At 34.5% G+C, this 17,191-nt stretch overlaps 3 protein-coding genes across 4 annotated transcripts; 2 read left to right on the forward strand and 1 right to left on the reverse strand.

Moving 5' to 3' along the window:
- Positions 1-17: 17 nt before the first annotated feature.
- On the forward strand, positions 18-6,983 carry LOC108365476 (puromycin-sensitive aminopeptidase-like). 2 transcript variants are annotated; one of them, XM_017619509.1, is made up of 8 exons: positions 18-406; positions 657-722; positions 1,048-1,694; positions 3,168-3,984; positions 4,319-5,423; positions 5,682-5,901; positions 5,984-6,106; positions 6,190-6,983. In XM_017619509.1, exons 1-8 carry the CDS (start codon positions 343-345, stop codon positions 6,397-6,399), a joined length of 3,252 nt encoding a protein of 1,083 aa, XP_017474998.1. In that variant the 5' UTR covers positions 18-342; the 3' UTR covers positions 6,400-6,983. The 2 variants fall into 2 exon arrangements, with proteins under 2 accessions (XP_017474998.1, XP_017474999.1); XM_017619510.1 differs by lacking the exon at positions 657-722 and having other exon boundaries at positions 19-406.
- Positions 6,984-7,985: 1,002 nt separating this feature from the next.
- On the reverse strand, positions 7,986-9,555 carry LOC108365479 (uncharacterized). The gene is made up of 2 exons (XM_017619514.1): positions 9,043-9,555; positions 7,986-8,937 (listed from the first exon to the last, which is right to left on the reverse strand). The coding sequence occupies exons 1-2, from the start codon at positions 9,185-9,187 to the stop codon at positions 8,144-8,146; spliced, it is 939 nt and encodes a 312-aa protein (XP_017475003.1). The 5' UTR covers positions 9,188-9,555; the 3' UTR covers positions 7,986-8,143.
- Positions 9,556-10,574: 1,019 nt separating this feature from the next.
- LOC108365478 (DEP domain-containing protein 5-like) lies at positions 10,575-16,530 on the forward strand. Its single transcript, XM_017619512.1, has 10 exons — positions 10,575-10,754; positions 10,837-11,138; positions 12,200-12,919; positions 12,986-13,228; positions 13,284-13,399; positions 13,457-13,628; positions 13,695-13,871; positions 14,200-14,398; positions 14,477-14,608; positions 16,322-16,530. The coding sequence occupies exons 1-10, from the start codon at positions 10,712-10,714 to the stop codon at positions 16,474-16,476; spliced, it is 2,259 nt and encodes a 752-aa protein (XP_017475001.1). The 5' UTR covers positions 10,575-10,711; the 3' UTR covers positions 16,477-16,530.
- The last annotated feature ends 661 nt before the right edge of the window (positions 16,531-17,191 follow it).

A 17,191-nucleotide genomic window follows, 5' to 3' on the forward strand; every position in this document is an offset into this window, starting at 1 on the left:
TTATTGAAAACTCTTTCTTTGTAATATTTTCACCAGCTTATTGCTTTTAGGGATGGAATTATGGCAAAATTTAATTTATGTCATATATCGAGAATTATGTAAAATTCGTAATCTGAAAAGCAACATTGCGCTGCTATTCCACGAACAGTAGCAAAAAGAGCAAATGCAAATTCTTATTTCCACGTTTCATTCTCAGGTGTGCGAATTTTACAAAAACAAAGCGTAAACCGACCTGTATTTCCATTTTTTATCAGTAGTTTCGTTCCTTGCTCATTCTTCCCAGAGCATAGGACGTTGCTCCTTTCATTTAATACTTTTATCTCAATTTGTTTATAAAGTGAAATGTATTCAAATGCATTGAAGACTGGGTGTCGCACTGCCATGCAAGCATGGAAATTCAAAAACGGTAATCGGTATTCCAATTCATCACTCCAATAAAAAGCATCTCGATAGGGTAGTTCTTATAGGAATAGTTGTTGCTATTTTTACTTTGCTGTTTGACAAAGTCGCGTGCTTCACATTTTTCATGCAATCCAAATCGAGCACTGATCGTTGAAAAACGAGCTAATTTATTGTATTAAACTCGGTAGTCACTGGTTTTTATTAAGAACAAAAATGTCTAATCTAAATTGTGCGTTTTTAATTATGTATTATAGAATTGGGCAAATTACGCCTTGATTTGGCAAAGGCAAATACAGAGTTCACGCAGCATTTATTGAAAGGTAAAACAATACTTCCTTACAGTTTTCTTGTTGCTTGTAACTTGAAAAAACCAGCTTCAAAGCCATATACTTTATTATATTTATATTTGAGTTCCTTATTCAAAAGATAACCATTCAAATGTTAACCAATGTATGTACATAAAAACAAAATGTAAATGAAATGCGAACTTGTTTTTTGTTGTTCTATTTTGGAAAGTTCCATTTTCCATTGGCCACAGAAGCCAATCGCCAAAGCTATTCCAGTTGGAGATCGTACTAATTTTTTGCGCTGGCAACACTAATCCACTAACATCTTTTTATGTTTCCTTTTGCATGCCCATTCCAGCTGTCAGTTGCAATTGTCCCGTTAGCTCGACGCGATTCATCCAAAAGCGACACCGCATAAAAATTGCTTTGCAACGCCAACGAATACAGCAGTCAAAGCCGCAAATTAAGCAAAAATTTGCAATTGAATTGCGTTCACGTTTGTATTCATATCGTTGTTATCGCGAATTAACTGCAATCGCTGTTGTCGTAATTGCTTCAAAACAATCCCAGCTGCCTTCTGTTGTGTCTCCAAAAATAAATTGTGCTCAGCTATCACCACTTGAAAATTTTTTATGCACAGAAAATTGTCATTTGTCTGAACACCTGGATAGTGCTATATCGTCTAAGCAGTACGTAAAACAGCAAAAACAATTCTACCGCGACTACTCTAACGCATCTTTTGGAGCACCACTTAAATACACTGAAGCGCCACTATTGGGTGATCTGTGCCAGAAGTACGGTTTAGTTATTTCACGCACATCCGCCGACGTTGGTCTAAATTACGTAGCTGGTCATAGAAATCAATTTCACAGAAAAATGTCAACATCGAGTCAGAAGGAGTTTAAGCGTCTCCCAACCAATGTTGTGCCAACGCACTATGATTTAGAGTTACAGCCGAACCTGGAGGCTTTCACTTTTGAGGGCAAAACTAGTGTGAACCTAAAGGTATGTATGTAAAAAGATACACTTTTTTTGTTTTATTCCACATACATACATATGTACTTATGTATACTTACGAATGCACATGTATTTTGATATTGGTCAGGGCTTGGGCATATTTTCAATGGAATGTGACTTAAGTGAAGGGGTGAAATGCATGTAATCCATTATTGCTTTCACTTCAGCCGCATTGAATGCTGAAATGTGGATATACACTTACATCTGTACATATATTTTTCGCCGTTCACTATTTATGATAATGAATACAAAGAAACCGGAATGATTTTGCGCAGATTTTTCTATTATTATCTTACACAAAGAATATGGGAATAATCGTTAACATAAACAGGGTGCTGCAAAAGTGGCTTCGTTTTGATAGATATGCATAGATTAGCGATTTAAAAATAAATAAATATTTGACGCTCTCAGAAATCAAGCAACGATCCTACCGCCAAGATCATTAGTAAAAAAAATAGGGTGAATGAACTTTGAACCAATCTTGACAAATAAGTATAATTTATCAGATTAAGGTAACAGGCCTCTTGTTGTTGTTGTTGTCCCACCATATAAACCCCATAGAAGTTTTTGGTAGTGGTGTCCTTGGCCAGATATAAATCTGGGTCGTTCTGGTTCCGTAGACCCGACTGTAGTGGGAACGTAACAGGTCATCAGAATGGCAAAACAAGTTAAAAGCTTTTCACCTTTCAGTATGGATACATATTTAATATGGATTTTTTTCGTATCACTAGCCTGGATATGGAGAACACATTGACAGGGAGGCCTAGTAAAACTGACTATGAAGGTATAAACAGGTCTTACGTGGAAATATTTAATGTTGAAAATATTTATATTGTAAGGAACCAAACCCTTGTTCACGGTTAATAGTATATGTACAGCAAAAGGAAGGCACTATCCGAACTTTAATTCTTGAAAAAAAGCCGAAATAGTTGCTTAAAAAATTGTTCACCAAAAGGTTGTAACAGCAAAAAAAAAAAAAACCCAAAAAGTTTTTGAGAAATCTGCCGGAGTGGCATCTATATAAATCTGTGTCGTTTCGACTAGTTTAGGAATGTTGACTCAGCAGTACTTAATTTGCAGCTTGTTGAGCCACCCTATATGCATATAAGTATTCCTGTGTGCGTACTGCCCAAGAACGAACAAAGAATTTTATTAGAACTGTTTTACATTAGAATAATTGGCCTATTTGACAATATATAAATTCATCATACTAGCTTGATAATGCTCATATTCATATACTACATACATACATACATGCATACATACATACATACATTTATTATAAGTGTTATCTTCCCGCTAATTCTTGATTGTTAAGTATCTACAATTCGAGAATATTTTTCGATAAGAAACATTTTAAAGAGGTTAGAACAGGGCCTGGCTTCAAAGCTTTGTATATAGATAAGTTTTATTCTACATTATTCAGATGTACTAATCAATAGATATATTTATATTTTATAGATATGTGACTCGACTAAATGCATCACGCTAAATGCCTTGGACATAAAAATTAATTCAGTTGAATTGGATGTTAATGGCGATAAATTGCAGCCAAGCAATATTTCATATTCCACCGATAATGAGACTGTCACGTTAACTTTTGATCAGGAACTACCAGCAGGGGCCTCTGGCATTTTAAAAATGTCCTTTGCCGGAGAGCTTAATGATAAGATGAAAGGCTTCTATCGTAGCAAGTATTTTACACCTGGTGGCGAAGAGCGCTATGCTGGCGTAACTCAATTCGAAGCTACTGATGCTAGACGTTGCTTCCCCTGTTGGGATGAGCCCGCAATCAAGGCAACATTTGACATAGCACTAATTGTGCCACTGGATCGAATTGCTCTTTCCAATATGCCAGAAGTCAAGGAGGAAAATTTAGGACATAATTTGCGCCGCATAAGTTTCGATAGGACACCAATTATGTCTACTTATTTGGTGGCGGTTGTGGTTGGCGAATACGATTATGTCGAAGGCAAGTCGGAAGATGGCATAATAGTACGAGTTTTCACGCCTGTTGGCAAGAAGGAGCAGGGCATTTTTGCGCTCGAAGTAGCCACAAAAGTATTGCCGTATTATAAAAGTTATTTCAACATTGCATATCCATTGCCAAAGATGGATTTGATAGCGATTTCCGATTTTTCGGCCGGTGCGATGGAGAATTGGGGCCTTGTAACATATCGTGAGACATTTGTATTAGTGGATCCGAAAAATACCTCACTTATGCGCAAGCAATCGATTGCTTTAACTGTGGGCCACGAGATCGCACATCAATGGTTTGGTAAGATGCATTTTATGTCTACAATGCGGCTATTTGTTAAATAAACGACTGCTTTTTGTCATTTTTTTTTTATTGTTTGAGCCACGTTGCAAAATGGTGCTGCTTCACAGGTGAAAACAAAATAACAAAGCAATTACTTTGCTTTATGATACTTCTATTTTCTTGTGTTTGCAAGTATCTTCCATTACATTGTAAAAAGAATACTGAATTTGAAAGTCGCAAATAGAATGCACAAATTGTTAAACCTGTTACAATATCATACTAAAAATCTCCAAAAGTTCTTTATATACAAATTTAGTTGGAAACTATCCTCACATATTTCATAATCTTTTAGGTAATCTGGTTACCATGGAATGGTGGACACATTTATGGTTGAATGAAGGTTACGCTTCGTTCGTTGAATTCCTGTGCGTAAATCACTTGTTCCCAGAATATGACATTTGGACGCAATTCGTGACTGATATGTATACGCGAGCCTTAGAATTAGATTCGCTGAAAAACTCACATCCCATTGAAGTGCCTGTCGGCCATCCATGTGAGATAGATGAGATTTTCGATGAAATTAGCTACAACAAAGGTGCTTCTGTTATTCGTATGCTGCACGATTATATTGGCGAGGAGGACTTTCGTAAAGGCATGAACATCTATTTGACACGCCATCAATACAAGAACACATTTACGGAGGATTTGTGGGCTGCTCTGCAAGAGGCGAGCTCGAAGCCTGTGGCTAAAGTGATGTCGACATGGATTAAATTGAAGGGATTTCCAGTAGTTAGTGTGGAGTCTATACAAAAAAGTGATAATCAGCGGGTTTTGAAGCTAACGCAGAACAAATTTACTGCTGATGGGTCAGCACCAGATGGTGATTACACCTGGGTGATCCCAGTGACGGTATCAACTTCTCGCGATCCAAGCAAGATCGCAAAAACCTTTTTGTTAGATAAGAAGACAATGGAAGTGGTGTTGGATGATGTGAGCGCCGATGATTGGGTTAAAATAAATCCTGGTACAGTCGGTTTCTATCGTACGAGGTATTCCAAAGAAATGCTTGAGAAATTATTGCCAGCTGTGCGGAAAATGGTTTTACCGCCTCTAGATCGTTTGGGTTTGATCGATGACATGTTCGCTATGGTGCAAGCGGGCCAAGCAAGTACTGCTCAGGTTTTACAACTTATCGATTCGTATCGCAATGAATCCAATTATACTGTATGGACTGCTATCACCAATTCTTTGGCTAACTTGCATATATTAATTTCGCATACCGACTTAATGGAACACTTCAACCGTTATGGAGAAAAATTATATCGTCCAGTGGCTGAACGATTAGGTTGGGATGTGCAAGAGGGTGAAAATCATTTGGATACGTTGTTGCGCAGCTTAGTTTTATCGCGCTTGGTATCGTTCCGTTGTAAGGATATTATTGCAGAAGCACAAAAACGGTAAGTAAGTGTACCTACATATATTCTTCAGAACGTATTAATACAAAGCATAAGATTATTTAATTTTTAAATCATAACAAAATCCACAGTACGCAACCATGAAGAAATGTCAATTTCCAATTAAGTTGCCACAAGTCGGATGACTTCATCTACTGTGATTTAGAAATAAAAGAGGATGAAGCTTTGTATTGATGAGTTTTAGACACCCGCCTATTGGCGCTCATTGTGTTTGTGAATAAGTTTTAATCTTGACATCAGGTTTCGAGAACACGCTGATGGAACAAATCCCATACCAGCTGATTTACGTTCAACTTGCTATAAAGCCGTGTTGCAAGACGGTAATGAAAAAATCTTCAATGAAATGTTGCAACTTTACCGTTCCACAGACCTCCACGAAGAACAGGACCGCATCTCGCGTGCATTGGGTTGCATTGGAAATGTAGATTTATTGCGTAAAGTTATTGATTTTGCGATGTCGGTAAGTCAAAAAATAAAAAAAATAAAAAAAATACGAGAATTTTGAATTGATACAAAAATTGTAATATTGCTATCAATTTTAGGGAGAAGTACGCGCACAAGACTCAGTTTTTGTTATTGTTGCTGTCGCTGTTAACCCCAAAGGACGCGATATGGCTTGGGAATTCTTCAAAGACAATAACCAAAAGCTATTAGAGCAATATCAAGTAAGATCAAGCACTTCGCGTAGAATTACTCACAAATACATTTTTCTAATCTAATTGTCTTCTACGATTTTACTACCTTATAGGGAAGTTTTCTGCTTACACGTCTTATAAAATATTTGATTGAAAATTTTGCATCGGAGGAGCGAGCAGTTGAAGTAGAAGACTACTTTAAGAAGAATCAGTTCCCTGGAACTGAGCGCACTGTATCTCAAGCCGTGGAGACAATTCGTCTTAATGCTAATTGGTTAAAACGAGATCTTGATTCGTTGACGTCCTACTTAAAACAGCAATAAAAGAATAGGAACTCAATTTACATAACAACTTTGCCCAGACATAATAAATAGAAAATAATATGTATGAAATTATGAAGGAAAAATGTATTAGGAGGATTTCACAGCTGCATTAGCAGCATAAAAAGCCAAAGCTCATTACAATCCCATTTAATCGTTTGACACTTTGATTGGCTACGCTGCTTGCCATGCTTAATTTACTATGAAGTTAATGTTAACAACGTAAGATGTACACAACGTTTTCGAAGACAGTTTTGCGGTAATTATATCGAAATATTTATGTGTACTACTAAAAGACTCAAATATTCTTATGCCTCTAATAATCGAGAATCATGAAATAGAAAACTTCTATCATCACAAAAAATTGATATTGCCTCCAAAAAAAAAAGGTAAAATATCCCTCAGCATCTGGCTTGATATCCTTAATTGTATTGAACACAGCGCTTATAGTTTGTTTTAAGTAATTTGATTTTGTTATCCAGTGCATGACTAGTTTAGATAAGGTCAACATATTCAAATACTGCAAACACATTTTAACAAATTCTGCAATTCAATTGCGTCCACCGGATCTTTTGTAAAGCCTTTAATGAATTCGCATTTTCTAGATATAAAATTGAAATATTGATATGTCTCTATTTTGTAGATTACAAAAAAAGAAATAAATAAAAAAAATTTACTATTACAATAATTTTTGTCTTGCTTGTTATTTTGGTTCCAATACCGCAAGGTCCGTCCACCTATGTATGCATATCAAACATGTCCCTAGAAAGTGTACTCAACATTTTAATTTATGACACNAATAGAAAACTTCTATCATCACAAAAAATTGATATTGCCTCCAAAAAAAAGGTAAAATATCCCTCAGCATCTGGCTTGATATCCTTAATTGTATTGAACGCAGCGCTTATAGTTTGTTTTAAGTAATTTGATTTTGTTATCCAGTGCATGACTAGTTTAGATTAGGTCAACATATTCAAATACTGCAAACACATTTTCACAAATTCTGCAATTCAATTGCGTCCACCGGATCTTTTGTAGAGCCTTTAATGAATTCGCATTTTCTAGATATAAAATTGAAATATTGATATGTCTCTATTTTGTAGATTACAAAAAAAGAAATAAATAAAAAAGATTTACTATTACAATAATTTTTGTCTTGCTTGTTATTTTGGTTCCAATACCGCAAGGTCCGTCCACCTATGTATGTATATCAAACATGTCCCTAGAAAGTGTACTCAAAATTTTAATTTAGGACATGCAGTAAGAACGTCCAGAAACCACGTTGTAGATGTGTGTTTGAGAGCAAACTAGGGGAAACGCATATAAAAAAATGTCCCTTATCACTCTGCAATGACGCCAGAATAATAGAATACAAGATTTACCACGTATGCAGAGTAAAAGAATTTTCTTGGCTAGAAAATAAAGGCACGGCGTTTAACAATTCGTATCAATTTTTTTTCGATCAAATAATTAAACCATACATTTAACTTCAATAGCGGAATGTAGTACAAAACATTTTCTAATGTTTAAGGCTTAATAAAAACTATGCAAACCGNTACCACGTATGCAGAGTAAAAGAATTTTCTTGGCTAGAAAATAAAGGCACAGCGTTTAACAATTCGTATCGATTTTTTTTTTCGATCAAATAATTAAACCATACATTTAACTTTAATAGCGGAATGTAGTACAAAACATTTTCTAATGTTTAAGGATTAATAAAAACTATGCAAACCAGACTTTTTTTTACCTAGCAGTAGCGGTTATTTGAAACCTCATTTTCCGGATGATGTAAATCATCGATAAGTTCCAGCATACGTCGCTTAAACAAACGTTGTTTATAACGTGGAAGCGATAATATATCATCGATGTTGCCACGGAAAAAGGCCAATAACTGCTGCTCATCTCGATCGTCGCATTCGTTACGTTTTGCAGTACAATTGAATGATTCCGAAACTGTTGTACTATTTTCAATTTCGCGTTTTGCATCAATCGTGTACCCAACTAGCGTAGTTGAATGCATGTTTGATTCATCTGTTGTATTATCGGTCGAGAGATGTGGAGATTGGCGATTGATTTTCATTGAGAGGGCTGCATCAGATTGCCTAGTTGTTGTTGTTGTAGCGGATACAACAGATTGCCTAGTCAAGGGTATTGGTGTGCTAGTTGTGAGCTCATTTAATATTTCAATATATTTGCCGCCGACAGTATTTTGTATGACATCAGTGTTGCTGTACTGTTTAGTATCTTCGTGGGCAGTGTGCGTTTGTATAGCGATGTCACCGCAATCTCCGCTAGGCAGATCGTCATAGGATGTTTTCGCTTTGATACCACGAGAAAGCTTTCGTCTCTTTTTCGTTTGTCCTATGGTTTCTGTTGATGGCAAAAGAAACTTCATTTCATCATACAAGTAGAAACGTTTACGACGTGGCGTGGGCAAGTCTTCAGTACTATCATTGTTGTCGGAACACATATTACTATTGTATTGAATGCTTCGTAGGAAACCCGTGCGTACATTGCGCCACTTCTCACGACAAAATACATCTGCAAAATATGGAATATACTTGGACAAATCACATCAATGCATCACATCGAATAATTGCTATGTAGGTGACTACATCAAGTCACTTGACCTACATGCATACATACCTTGTCTGCCTACATCATCGGCAACTTCTTGCCAAGCCCTTTCCAGCTTGTCTCGCTTTGCATATTCAGAGGAATGTACATTCCACAGGCAATCGCGTTGCTTTACAGCATTTATAATTTTTATGATAAGCTCTGTATCCGACATATCTGTTTTAATTTTCTTAATGGACGCGATGCGATCTGACGTTTAATATTATCGTTTCCGAAGTGTAACATCACGATATGCAGCACAGTGTGCAAATTGGTATTTGCGGAGCTAAAAAAGTGCATTCATATATTTTTTTGTTTATACAAATGTATGTACGTAATAGGTATGTATGAATTTAATAAGAGGTAATTAAAATCTTCCAATGTAAATAATAAAAATTCACACCGCTATTCAGGAAAAGTTTGTACAGGCGGAGAGGTCCAAAATTTCCTTTAAATAATATATAGATTTGTTCGTACCGAAAAAGTTTCTGCCCCAGCAAAAAATGGTGTAAGCAGTTGTAAGAAATTAGCAATACGCAAGCGACGCTGCTTGCAACGTTTTTTTACATGATCTATAAGCCTCATAATAAGGTTACTCCGTGTGATGTCTTATTATAAGGGATTATATAAGCCTTACTTTATATGACCTATAAGACTTATAATAGGTTCACATATAAGTAGGTTATCCTCGAGCTTAACTCCCTAATCTGTAATGAGAAAAAGGGATTGGCCATACAAAATTCGTCCCTTATTAATCTGTAATTATAAAATAATCTCTGATTTAACCGATAACTTTTCGGTGTCCAACCTGCTTTTATCGATTATTTTTGCGAATAAGAGGAGAAATGCCAAATGTAAAAGTAAACAAAAATGGACGCTAGCAAGGAAAAGAGGTTTTTAATGGTATTTTTAATAAAATATAAAGTTTAGAACATATTTAAATTGCTTTATATAGCAGAAAAACTTGATCACGGTGGCACAGATAAGAAACATAACGTTTCCTTGAGATGTGAGAATAACAAGCACAAAAATTTGACGGCTAATAATCTGAGGTTTGCCTGTGTAAACGGGGTGATTAAAAAACGGGCTTAGTTTGAGATAATATTTATATGTGAACATACTTTTAGGCGTAAGGGTGTCTCTCAGAGAGAGAGAGAGCAAATCTTATAAACTTACGACCTCAACTCAACATTTGAAAACACTTTTACATGTTTGGCTGTAGCTGAGTGTGCAAAGATGCTTGATACAATTGGTTGCTACCAAGGCTGTCCGGGTTCAATCCATCAGACGGAACATGGACCTAATGTTTTCTTTTATTCTTAATTATGAAAAAAACCAAACGTGTTAATTTTATATGATCTATAAGCCTTATTATAAGGTAATTATACTCCACGTAAGGCCTTATCTTAAGGGCTTATTATAAACCGTATGATCATATAAAATAAGCTTTATATAAGGCGCAAATTTTTTGGAGGGGTTATTCGGTAGGTGAACAGTGCTCATAAATACCTTGCGAACAAATCTTGTGGAACGAAGAGTTTGTTATCAGTAACAGCTGATTTTGACAGCTCTCATTTGTTAAAAATTTAACACATTTGCATAGAATCCACACTGAAGTGATAAACAAAGCTCTTTTAATAAAAAATATGGCTTTAATTTTTAAATATTAGGATACATTTTTTTACCTTTTCTACACAGTATGAAGCATTACAAGTTAAATACGCATCAAAAGTCCTACAGTGGTAAGTTATTTTTGCCTCCGTTTTCAAAGCGGTGTCATAGCATATACATACATACAAATCCATGTACTTATTCCTATTCCAGATGCTGATTTACTGATAAATCAGAAAGAGCATCCTGACACTAAATTGGGCGATGTAGTCGAGGTCTATGACCGAGAAGATGAAAATACTCGGTTGCTCCTACAAATTACGAAATTCAATGATCTTAGGCGCGATGAAATCAGCATTGAAGCAGGCATAGCCACGCAGTTCAATTTAAGGAAGTTTGCGTACGTATTTATGCGTCGCGTCAATGCAAATGATGTAGCGCTTGACTCTATTGAGATAACGTTTAAGGATCAATACATGGGTAGATCTGAAATGTGGCGTTTGAAAACGTATTTGGTAAGTGTACACCGTATGGTCGTATTGTAGGTATATACTCATATACTAAAAATTGGTACATATATACATATGTATATATCTATATACATATTCATATATGTGTGCATATAATTACTTTAATATATATTAAGGGTCATTCAAAATCGGAATAGATTTGAGTATAATGCACCCAAAATACAATCGCGCTTTTTAGGCTAAACTAAAAGTTATTGGTAAAGATATAGACATAGTGGATTCTAAATTTAGTAGCAGCTTTTTGGGCAGATATTACATTGATAATTATGTCAAAATGCTGCAACTAACTTTAGTGTCGTGTTTATTTTGAATAGGAATGTGCCCCATTGTTTCCAAAAATTGCAAATGTTTGACAAACTTAACAAAATTAAAAATCACGACGAATTATCGTCGAGGTTTTCTGAATTCAAGTAGTTATCGGAAACACTCAAATTTATTATGGATCCTGATGTGACTTGAACAACTGAACTCGTTTAAGTTTGATTGGCTGGAAATCGAAGATTTTGAAATGCAGCTGATTGAGTTCCAGTGTAATTCAATATAGACCAAAAACTTAGTCGAATTAAAATGACCATCGGCCAATATGAGCGAAAATGCGAATACTAAAATTTTGGAAACATGGAATTCAATTCCCTGCTGAAGTCTAGAAAAAAGAAGTCTGATGAGGATATCTGGTGATCTCCGCTTTGTAAACAAATAAAGCTTTTAACAATAAAAAAATAATAAAAAACAGGTTGCTAGAAAATGTGTCCTCCTAAAAAATTAAAAAAATGACAACATATTTGCACACTAAGCCAACGATAAATATCGAGCCCTAACCGCCAAAATAACGTAAGGGACATTTTTTTCAAAATTTTATTTTTGATGCAGAAATATTCGTAGAGCATCTAGATGCATTTCTGCATCAAAAATAAAATTTCGAAAAAAATGTCGCTTACGTTATTTTGGCGGTTAGGGCTCGATATATTAATAAGTATATCTTATATCTTAGAAGTACTACTGTAGAAACTGGTTCTTATAAAAAAAGATTATTTTTATTTTACTAGACGAACACTTGCGTTTACATTAATAAGAAAATCGAAAATAACGAAATGCAAATACGTTGCCAAGTTTATGAGATGTGGGCTCAGGGTGAACGTGTATCCTGCGGCGTTATCACAGAGGACACAAAAATTGTGTTTCGTAGCAGCACATCAATGGTATATTTGTTTTTGCAAATGTCATCCGAAATGTGGGATTTCGATATACACGGTGATTTGTATTTCGAAAAAGCAGTTAATGGTTTCCTCACTGAACTTTTTCACAAATGGAAAAAGTTAGGCTGCAACCATGAAGTAACCATGGTATTGTTCTCTCGAACATTCTATGCAGCGAAGTCTCTTGATGAGTTTCCGGAACATATGCGTGACTGTCTTCAGTTGGATTATAAGGGTCGTTTCTATGAAGATTTTTATCGTGTTGCTATCCAAAATGAGCGCAATGAAGATTGGTGTACCGTACTAACGCAGCTACGTAAGCTTTTCACCTCATACGAATCGACAGTATTACGCTATCATGAGCGTGAAGGGGTGTGTATACCTACAGCTAGCAATTCCACAGCGGCTCAAGGCAACTTTTTGGAGGTCTTAAATATTTCCTTGAACACCTTCGAGAAACATTATCTGGATCGTACCTTCGATCGAACTGGTCAGCTGTCGGTAGTGATCACACCTGGCGTTGGAGTATTTGAAGTTGATCGGGAATTGACGAACATAACTAAACAAAGGGTAATAAGTACCTTGTGATGCCTTTTATTTTTTGAAATAAATAGCTAATTGTTCTCTTGTTTGCAGATAATTGATAATGGTGTTGGCAGTGACTTAGTATGCGTAGGCGAGCAACCTTTACATGCCGTTCCACTTTTGAAATTTCATAATAAGGATACTTCATTAACATCAGCAGATGATTATTCACTACCACATTGGATTAATCTGAGTTTTTACTCTACTAATAAAAAAGTGGCTTATTCAAATTTTATACCGCGCATCAAATTGCCCCCAATCGTTGCAAACGTTTCTTTGAATGAGGAAGACAGGGTAAATTTTTTGTTTACTTTAATTCACTAAATAAATATGCTTAATTCCATTCAAGGAAAGTGAAAAGTATTTTTTAAGTTGCAATCAATCGGAGTATATACATAATTCCTTGTTTGACTATGATGCTTATGATGATCAAATATTTCAACCACCGCCAGCGCAAGGCACTTGGTATGTAAATGTAAAACATTCGCACTTATTCTTTTATGCAATGTTTATTTAAAATAGTTCTTTACAACGTGTGATACGAGCCAAAAAGACATCTGTGCCAAGTTTGGAGACGTCTGTATACCGAAATCATGACTGGGAAAATTTAACACCAACAAAAATACCAAATTTACGACGTAAAATGTCCGATCCTGACATATATCATGGCACTTCAGGAATGTTAGCGGCATTGGTAGCTATAAATTAATAGAGTTTTTATAAACTAATAGATAATACAATTATAATTTTCCATCTTTAGACTGATTCGTCAAACTTATCTGAATCATTGGCGTCCGATAAAAATGCGCGTCGTTCTATTGTTTCAATTGCTCCTATTGTTCGTCCTGGACGGGCATTGATCAATCCATTTGATCCATCGCATGTTACAATCAAACTTACATCAAATCGTCGGCGTTGGACGCACATATTTCCAAAGGTGAATTAGTTTTCCAACTTTCTTTGGTATAACTCCAAATAGTTTTTTCATTCACTATATGAAAGTATAAAAGAAAAATGGACCAGCAATAACATTAACACTTTAACGAATAATATTCATATAGTCGTTGAAATGCAAAAAAGCCGTAACTGACTAAAATTTTTTATTGCTTAAATTGATGTGGGGCTTATAATTCGATGAAATACTTCATAATCAATCAAAACGGAAATTTCGGATTTTTACTTAGTTACGGCGGTATTTCAGCGACGATGTGAGATAGGGCCTTTCAATATTAAGGTAACGATATTTTTGTTATTTATCTTCCAAGGGGCCAACGGGTGTTTTAATACAGCAACATCATTACCAAGCGGTCCCTGCTAAACCGCATAACATCAGCTATAGCAATATTATTAATAATGATAGTGAATATGCACTTGGATATAGCACATATGATTATGATCACACATCTACATGTTCTTCGTTGAATAAGTCAATTGCATCCTCTAATGAAGGCGAAAAAATTGAATGTAAGTTTGACAACATTTTGGCTTTATAGCCGAAATGCAAAAAAATACAAAAGTATGTATATTAACTTTTATTTTCAGTATTCAAAAAACGAAATAACTCAATTTTGAATAATAGCCCCGTTAATGTAACAACCGGCGCTGCAGTACCCACAAAAAGTTATCTGTGGGGTGCCACTGGTGAACAGGAGTGGACGCCAGCCATAACGACAGGTATGCTCTTACTAACAATCATTAGCCAATACTTTCAGAGTATTTAAAGGATCATTGTAAGCATTAACACATAATGAAAGTTAATAAATTCTTAAATGATATGTCTTTGAGAAGTTCATAAATACGCATCTTACTTGTGTCAAATGTCTTAAGAAAAATTAAAATATTTCAATATATTTTTCTCTTTATGTAGCTTTTGTCTGTTTACTAAAAACAAATGTGTTTTACTACTCCTTAAATTATGTTGCTTTATCAATACAAATCTATTTAGGACTGTTTTCACATTCCTGTGATTACGCAATGAGTTTCAGCACAGAAACTGAAGGTTAACTCCCGAACGTTAATTAAGTCCGACTGTGAAAACGGCCCTGAATGTTTCATTTTAATTTAAAAAACTGAAAAGCTTAAATAAAAAAATGTTTTTGTGTGCGCTTTCATATAATCATCAGACCGGCCGTCCTAATCTTTAGGGCATGTTTACATAGACGCACAATCATAAATTTACATACATACATACCTATATATACATTTAATATATAGAACAAAGTATCACTACAAATTAAGAAAAAATCAACCTATGGATAGAGCTCATTTTAGAATATGTTTTTCCAAAGATTTACACATTTTTATTGAATACTCAAGCTATTGCATTGAAATTATCCCTTCTGACCTCAAGTCAATAATAATAAATATAGGTGAAAAAGTTCCAAAAGTGTTCTATGGTCCAAATGATCAATGTTTAAGTTATATCACTAACCACAATAACTTTACTTGTATGTATGTCGTAAAGTATTATACAAAGTCTTGAATTAAGGAACAAATCATGTGACTGATATGTATTAGGAACTACTAAATATTCGAGTTTTGGTATACAGCATTAAATGTAGTTTTTTTAAGATAAAATTTGTTCTCAGATTTTGAATCAAAACATGTTATAGTGAACAAATTAAGCCGTTTTCATGTTTCCCTCTCGAATGAGAGTTAAGTCGTCACTTTGAAAACGGACTCAAGAATCTTCAAAGTGCTCTTTACGTTTTTTTTTTTTTTGAATTTTTAATAGGCACCCTATTTCTTAAACGAATTGAATGGAATTAAGCAATTTTAATGATTTATTTAGAAAACAAGATATGTTTTTTTTTTTTTTGTACAGAACGTTTAGTTAGCGATTTCATTGCATACGCGTATGCATCTACTTTTGTATTTTTGGCTGACTAGTAAGGAGGTTTTAGCCAAAGTCTGTTGTCGCTGTCATCATTTATCATGGTAACATTTTGTCTCAAAATCAAAGAAAGACATTTCAATCATTTTGTAGTTGTTCGTGCAACCAAAGGGCAACCGTGCAACATCATACAGTATTATATACAAACATAGCAGTAAACAGAATTTGTATTGCATTTTATTGAAATTATCCATACTAATTGTACTGATTACATTAATACGTAAATTTCTCATGACAATGTTAATACTAATTGTGTTATTTATCTTTTTCATTTTTTTATGTTTTTCATACATTGTGGAAAAATTTTGTGTGAACGTGCAAAAAAAAAAACAAATATATTATCTCCAAAAAAAAAACAAACACCTTATTTAACAATATTTTACCCACCATCTCCAATCAACGTTAAAAAAAAATAATAATTAATACAACCAAAAATTGAGTGCATAACTTTTTCTGGCCTTCAAATTCCCTACTACCAACATATGAATGAAAAGTGAATGCAAAAGCGGGAAAACAATTAAATCCCATAGTTGAAACAGAAGCTCCATTTGATAATGAGTGCGCAAACGCAGATGGCAGAGGAAAAATAATAATAGGTTTGCAATATAGACAAATACATATTACTGCAAATGTTCTCGTAATATTTTAACAAGTTGCACCATTATTTTTAAAAGGCTTAAATTGTACAAAATCGTTAAAAGCAACAAAATGTGCAGCATAATTCAAGCAATTTGGATGTGTGTTCGCGCAAGTGGAATGCTTTTTGCTTTTATTAAAAAAAAAAAAACACACACACACACAAGAAATATGTATGCCGATTAACTAAAGTGTTAAAAATATCAACAAAAGCATGCACCGACTTGCTTGGCTTACACTGTATATTAATATATTATGCTTACAAGTGCACAAAGTAGTATATATTAGCACATATAATAAATATTTGTATGTATGTATGTAATGAGATACTTTTTTAGTAGTCGTAGTATTTTTTACTTTAATTTTCGTAATAGACTTATGCATACATTTTTAAATACATACATACATACATACATGCATATGTGCATATTTATGTATTTAAATTGTAGGATTATTTTGGTTATTTGTGTTGAAGTAGTTTTGGGCCAGTTGCATTTTTCGACTCATATTTAAATGCGCTTTTGTTACTTACAGGTAGTTATTGTTTTTGACAGTAACGGTAACTTGTAGACAGGATACAATTTGTTTGCTTACATTAATCAATTTACAATGGGTTTATTTACCAAATAGACGAATAAGAACACATATTGAATGACAAACAATTTGCACCAATACATCACATGCACAACACATACACACCAACTATTGTATATGTGACCTATTATATG

The sequence above is a fragment of the Rhagoletis zephyria genome, unplaced genomic scaffold, assembly GCF_001687245.7.
Source record: "Rhagoletis zephyria isolate East Lansing unplaced genomic scaffold, Rhagoletis_zephyria_1.1 Rzeph_scaffold_01885, whole genome shotgun sequence".
In the NCBI taxonomy this organism is placed as follows: domain Eukaryota; kingdom Metazoa; phylum Arthropoda; class Insecta; order Diptera; family Tephritidae; genus Rhagoletis; species Rhagoletis zephyria.

What these genes read in the sequence shown, in the direction of transcription:
- LOC108365476 (XM_017619509.1), top strand. Translation starts at nt 343, where the DNA reads ATGTATTCAAATGCATTGAAGACTGGGTGTCGCACTGCCATGCAAGCA. An exon ending in TTATTGATTTTGCGATGTCG is followed by an intron (nt 5,902 to 5,983) that starts GTAAGTCAAAAA and finishes TATCAATTTTAG; the next exon opens with GGAGAAGTACGCGCACAAGA. An exon ending in AGCTATTAGAGCAATATCAA is followed by an intron (nt 6,107 to 6,189) that starts GTAAGATCAAGC and finishes ACTACCTTATAG; the next exon opens with GGAAGTTTTCTGCTTACACG.
- LOC108365479 (XM_017619514.1), bottom strand. Translation starts at nt 9,187, where the DNA reads ATGTCGGATACAGAGCTTATCATAAAAATTATAAATGCTGTAAAGCAA. An exon ending in CGATGATGTAGGCAGACAAG is followed by an intron (nt 8,938 to 9,042) that starts GTATGTATGCAT and finishes CATATTTTGCAG; the next exon opens with ATGTATTTTGTCGTGAGAAG.
- LOC108365478 (XM_017619512.1), top strand. Translation starts at nt 10,712, where the DNA reads ATGAAGCATTACAAGTTAAATACGCATCAAAAGTCCTACAGTG. An exon ending in CTTTGAATGAGGAAGACAGG is followed by an intron (nt 13,229 to 13,283) that starts GTAAATTTTTTG and finishes ATTCCATTCAAG; the next exon opens with GAAAGTGAAAAGTATTTTTT. An exon ending in CCGCCAGCGCAAGGCACTTG is followed by an intron (nt 13,400 to 13,456) that starts GTATGTAAATGT and finishes TATTTAAAATAG; the next exon opens with TTCTTTACAACGTGTGATAC.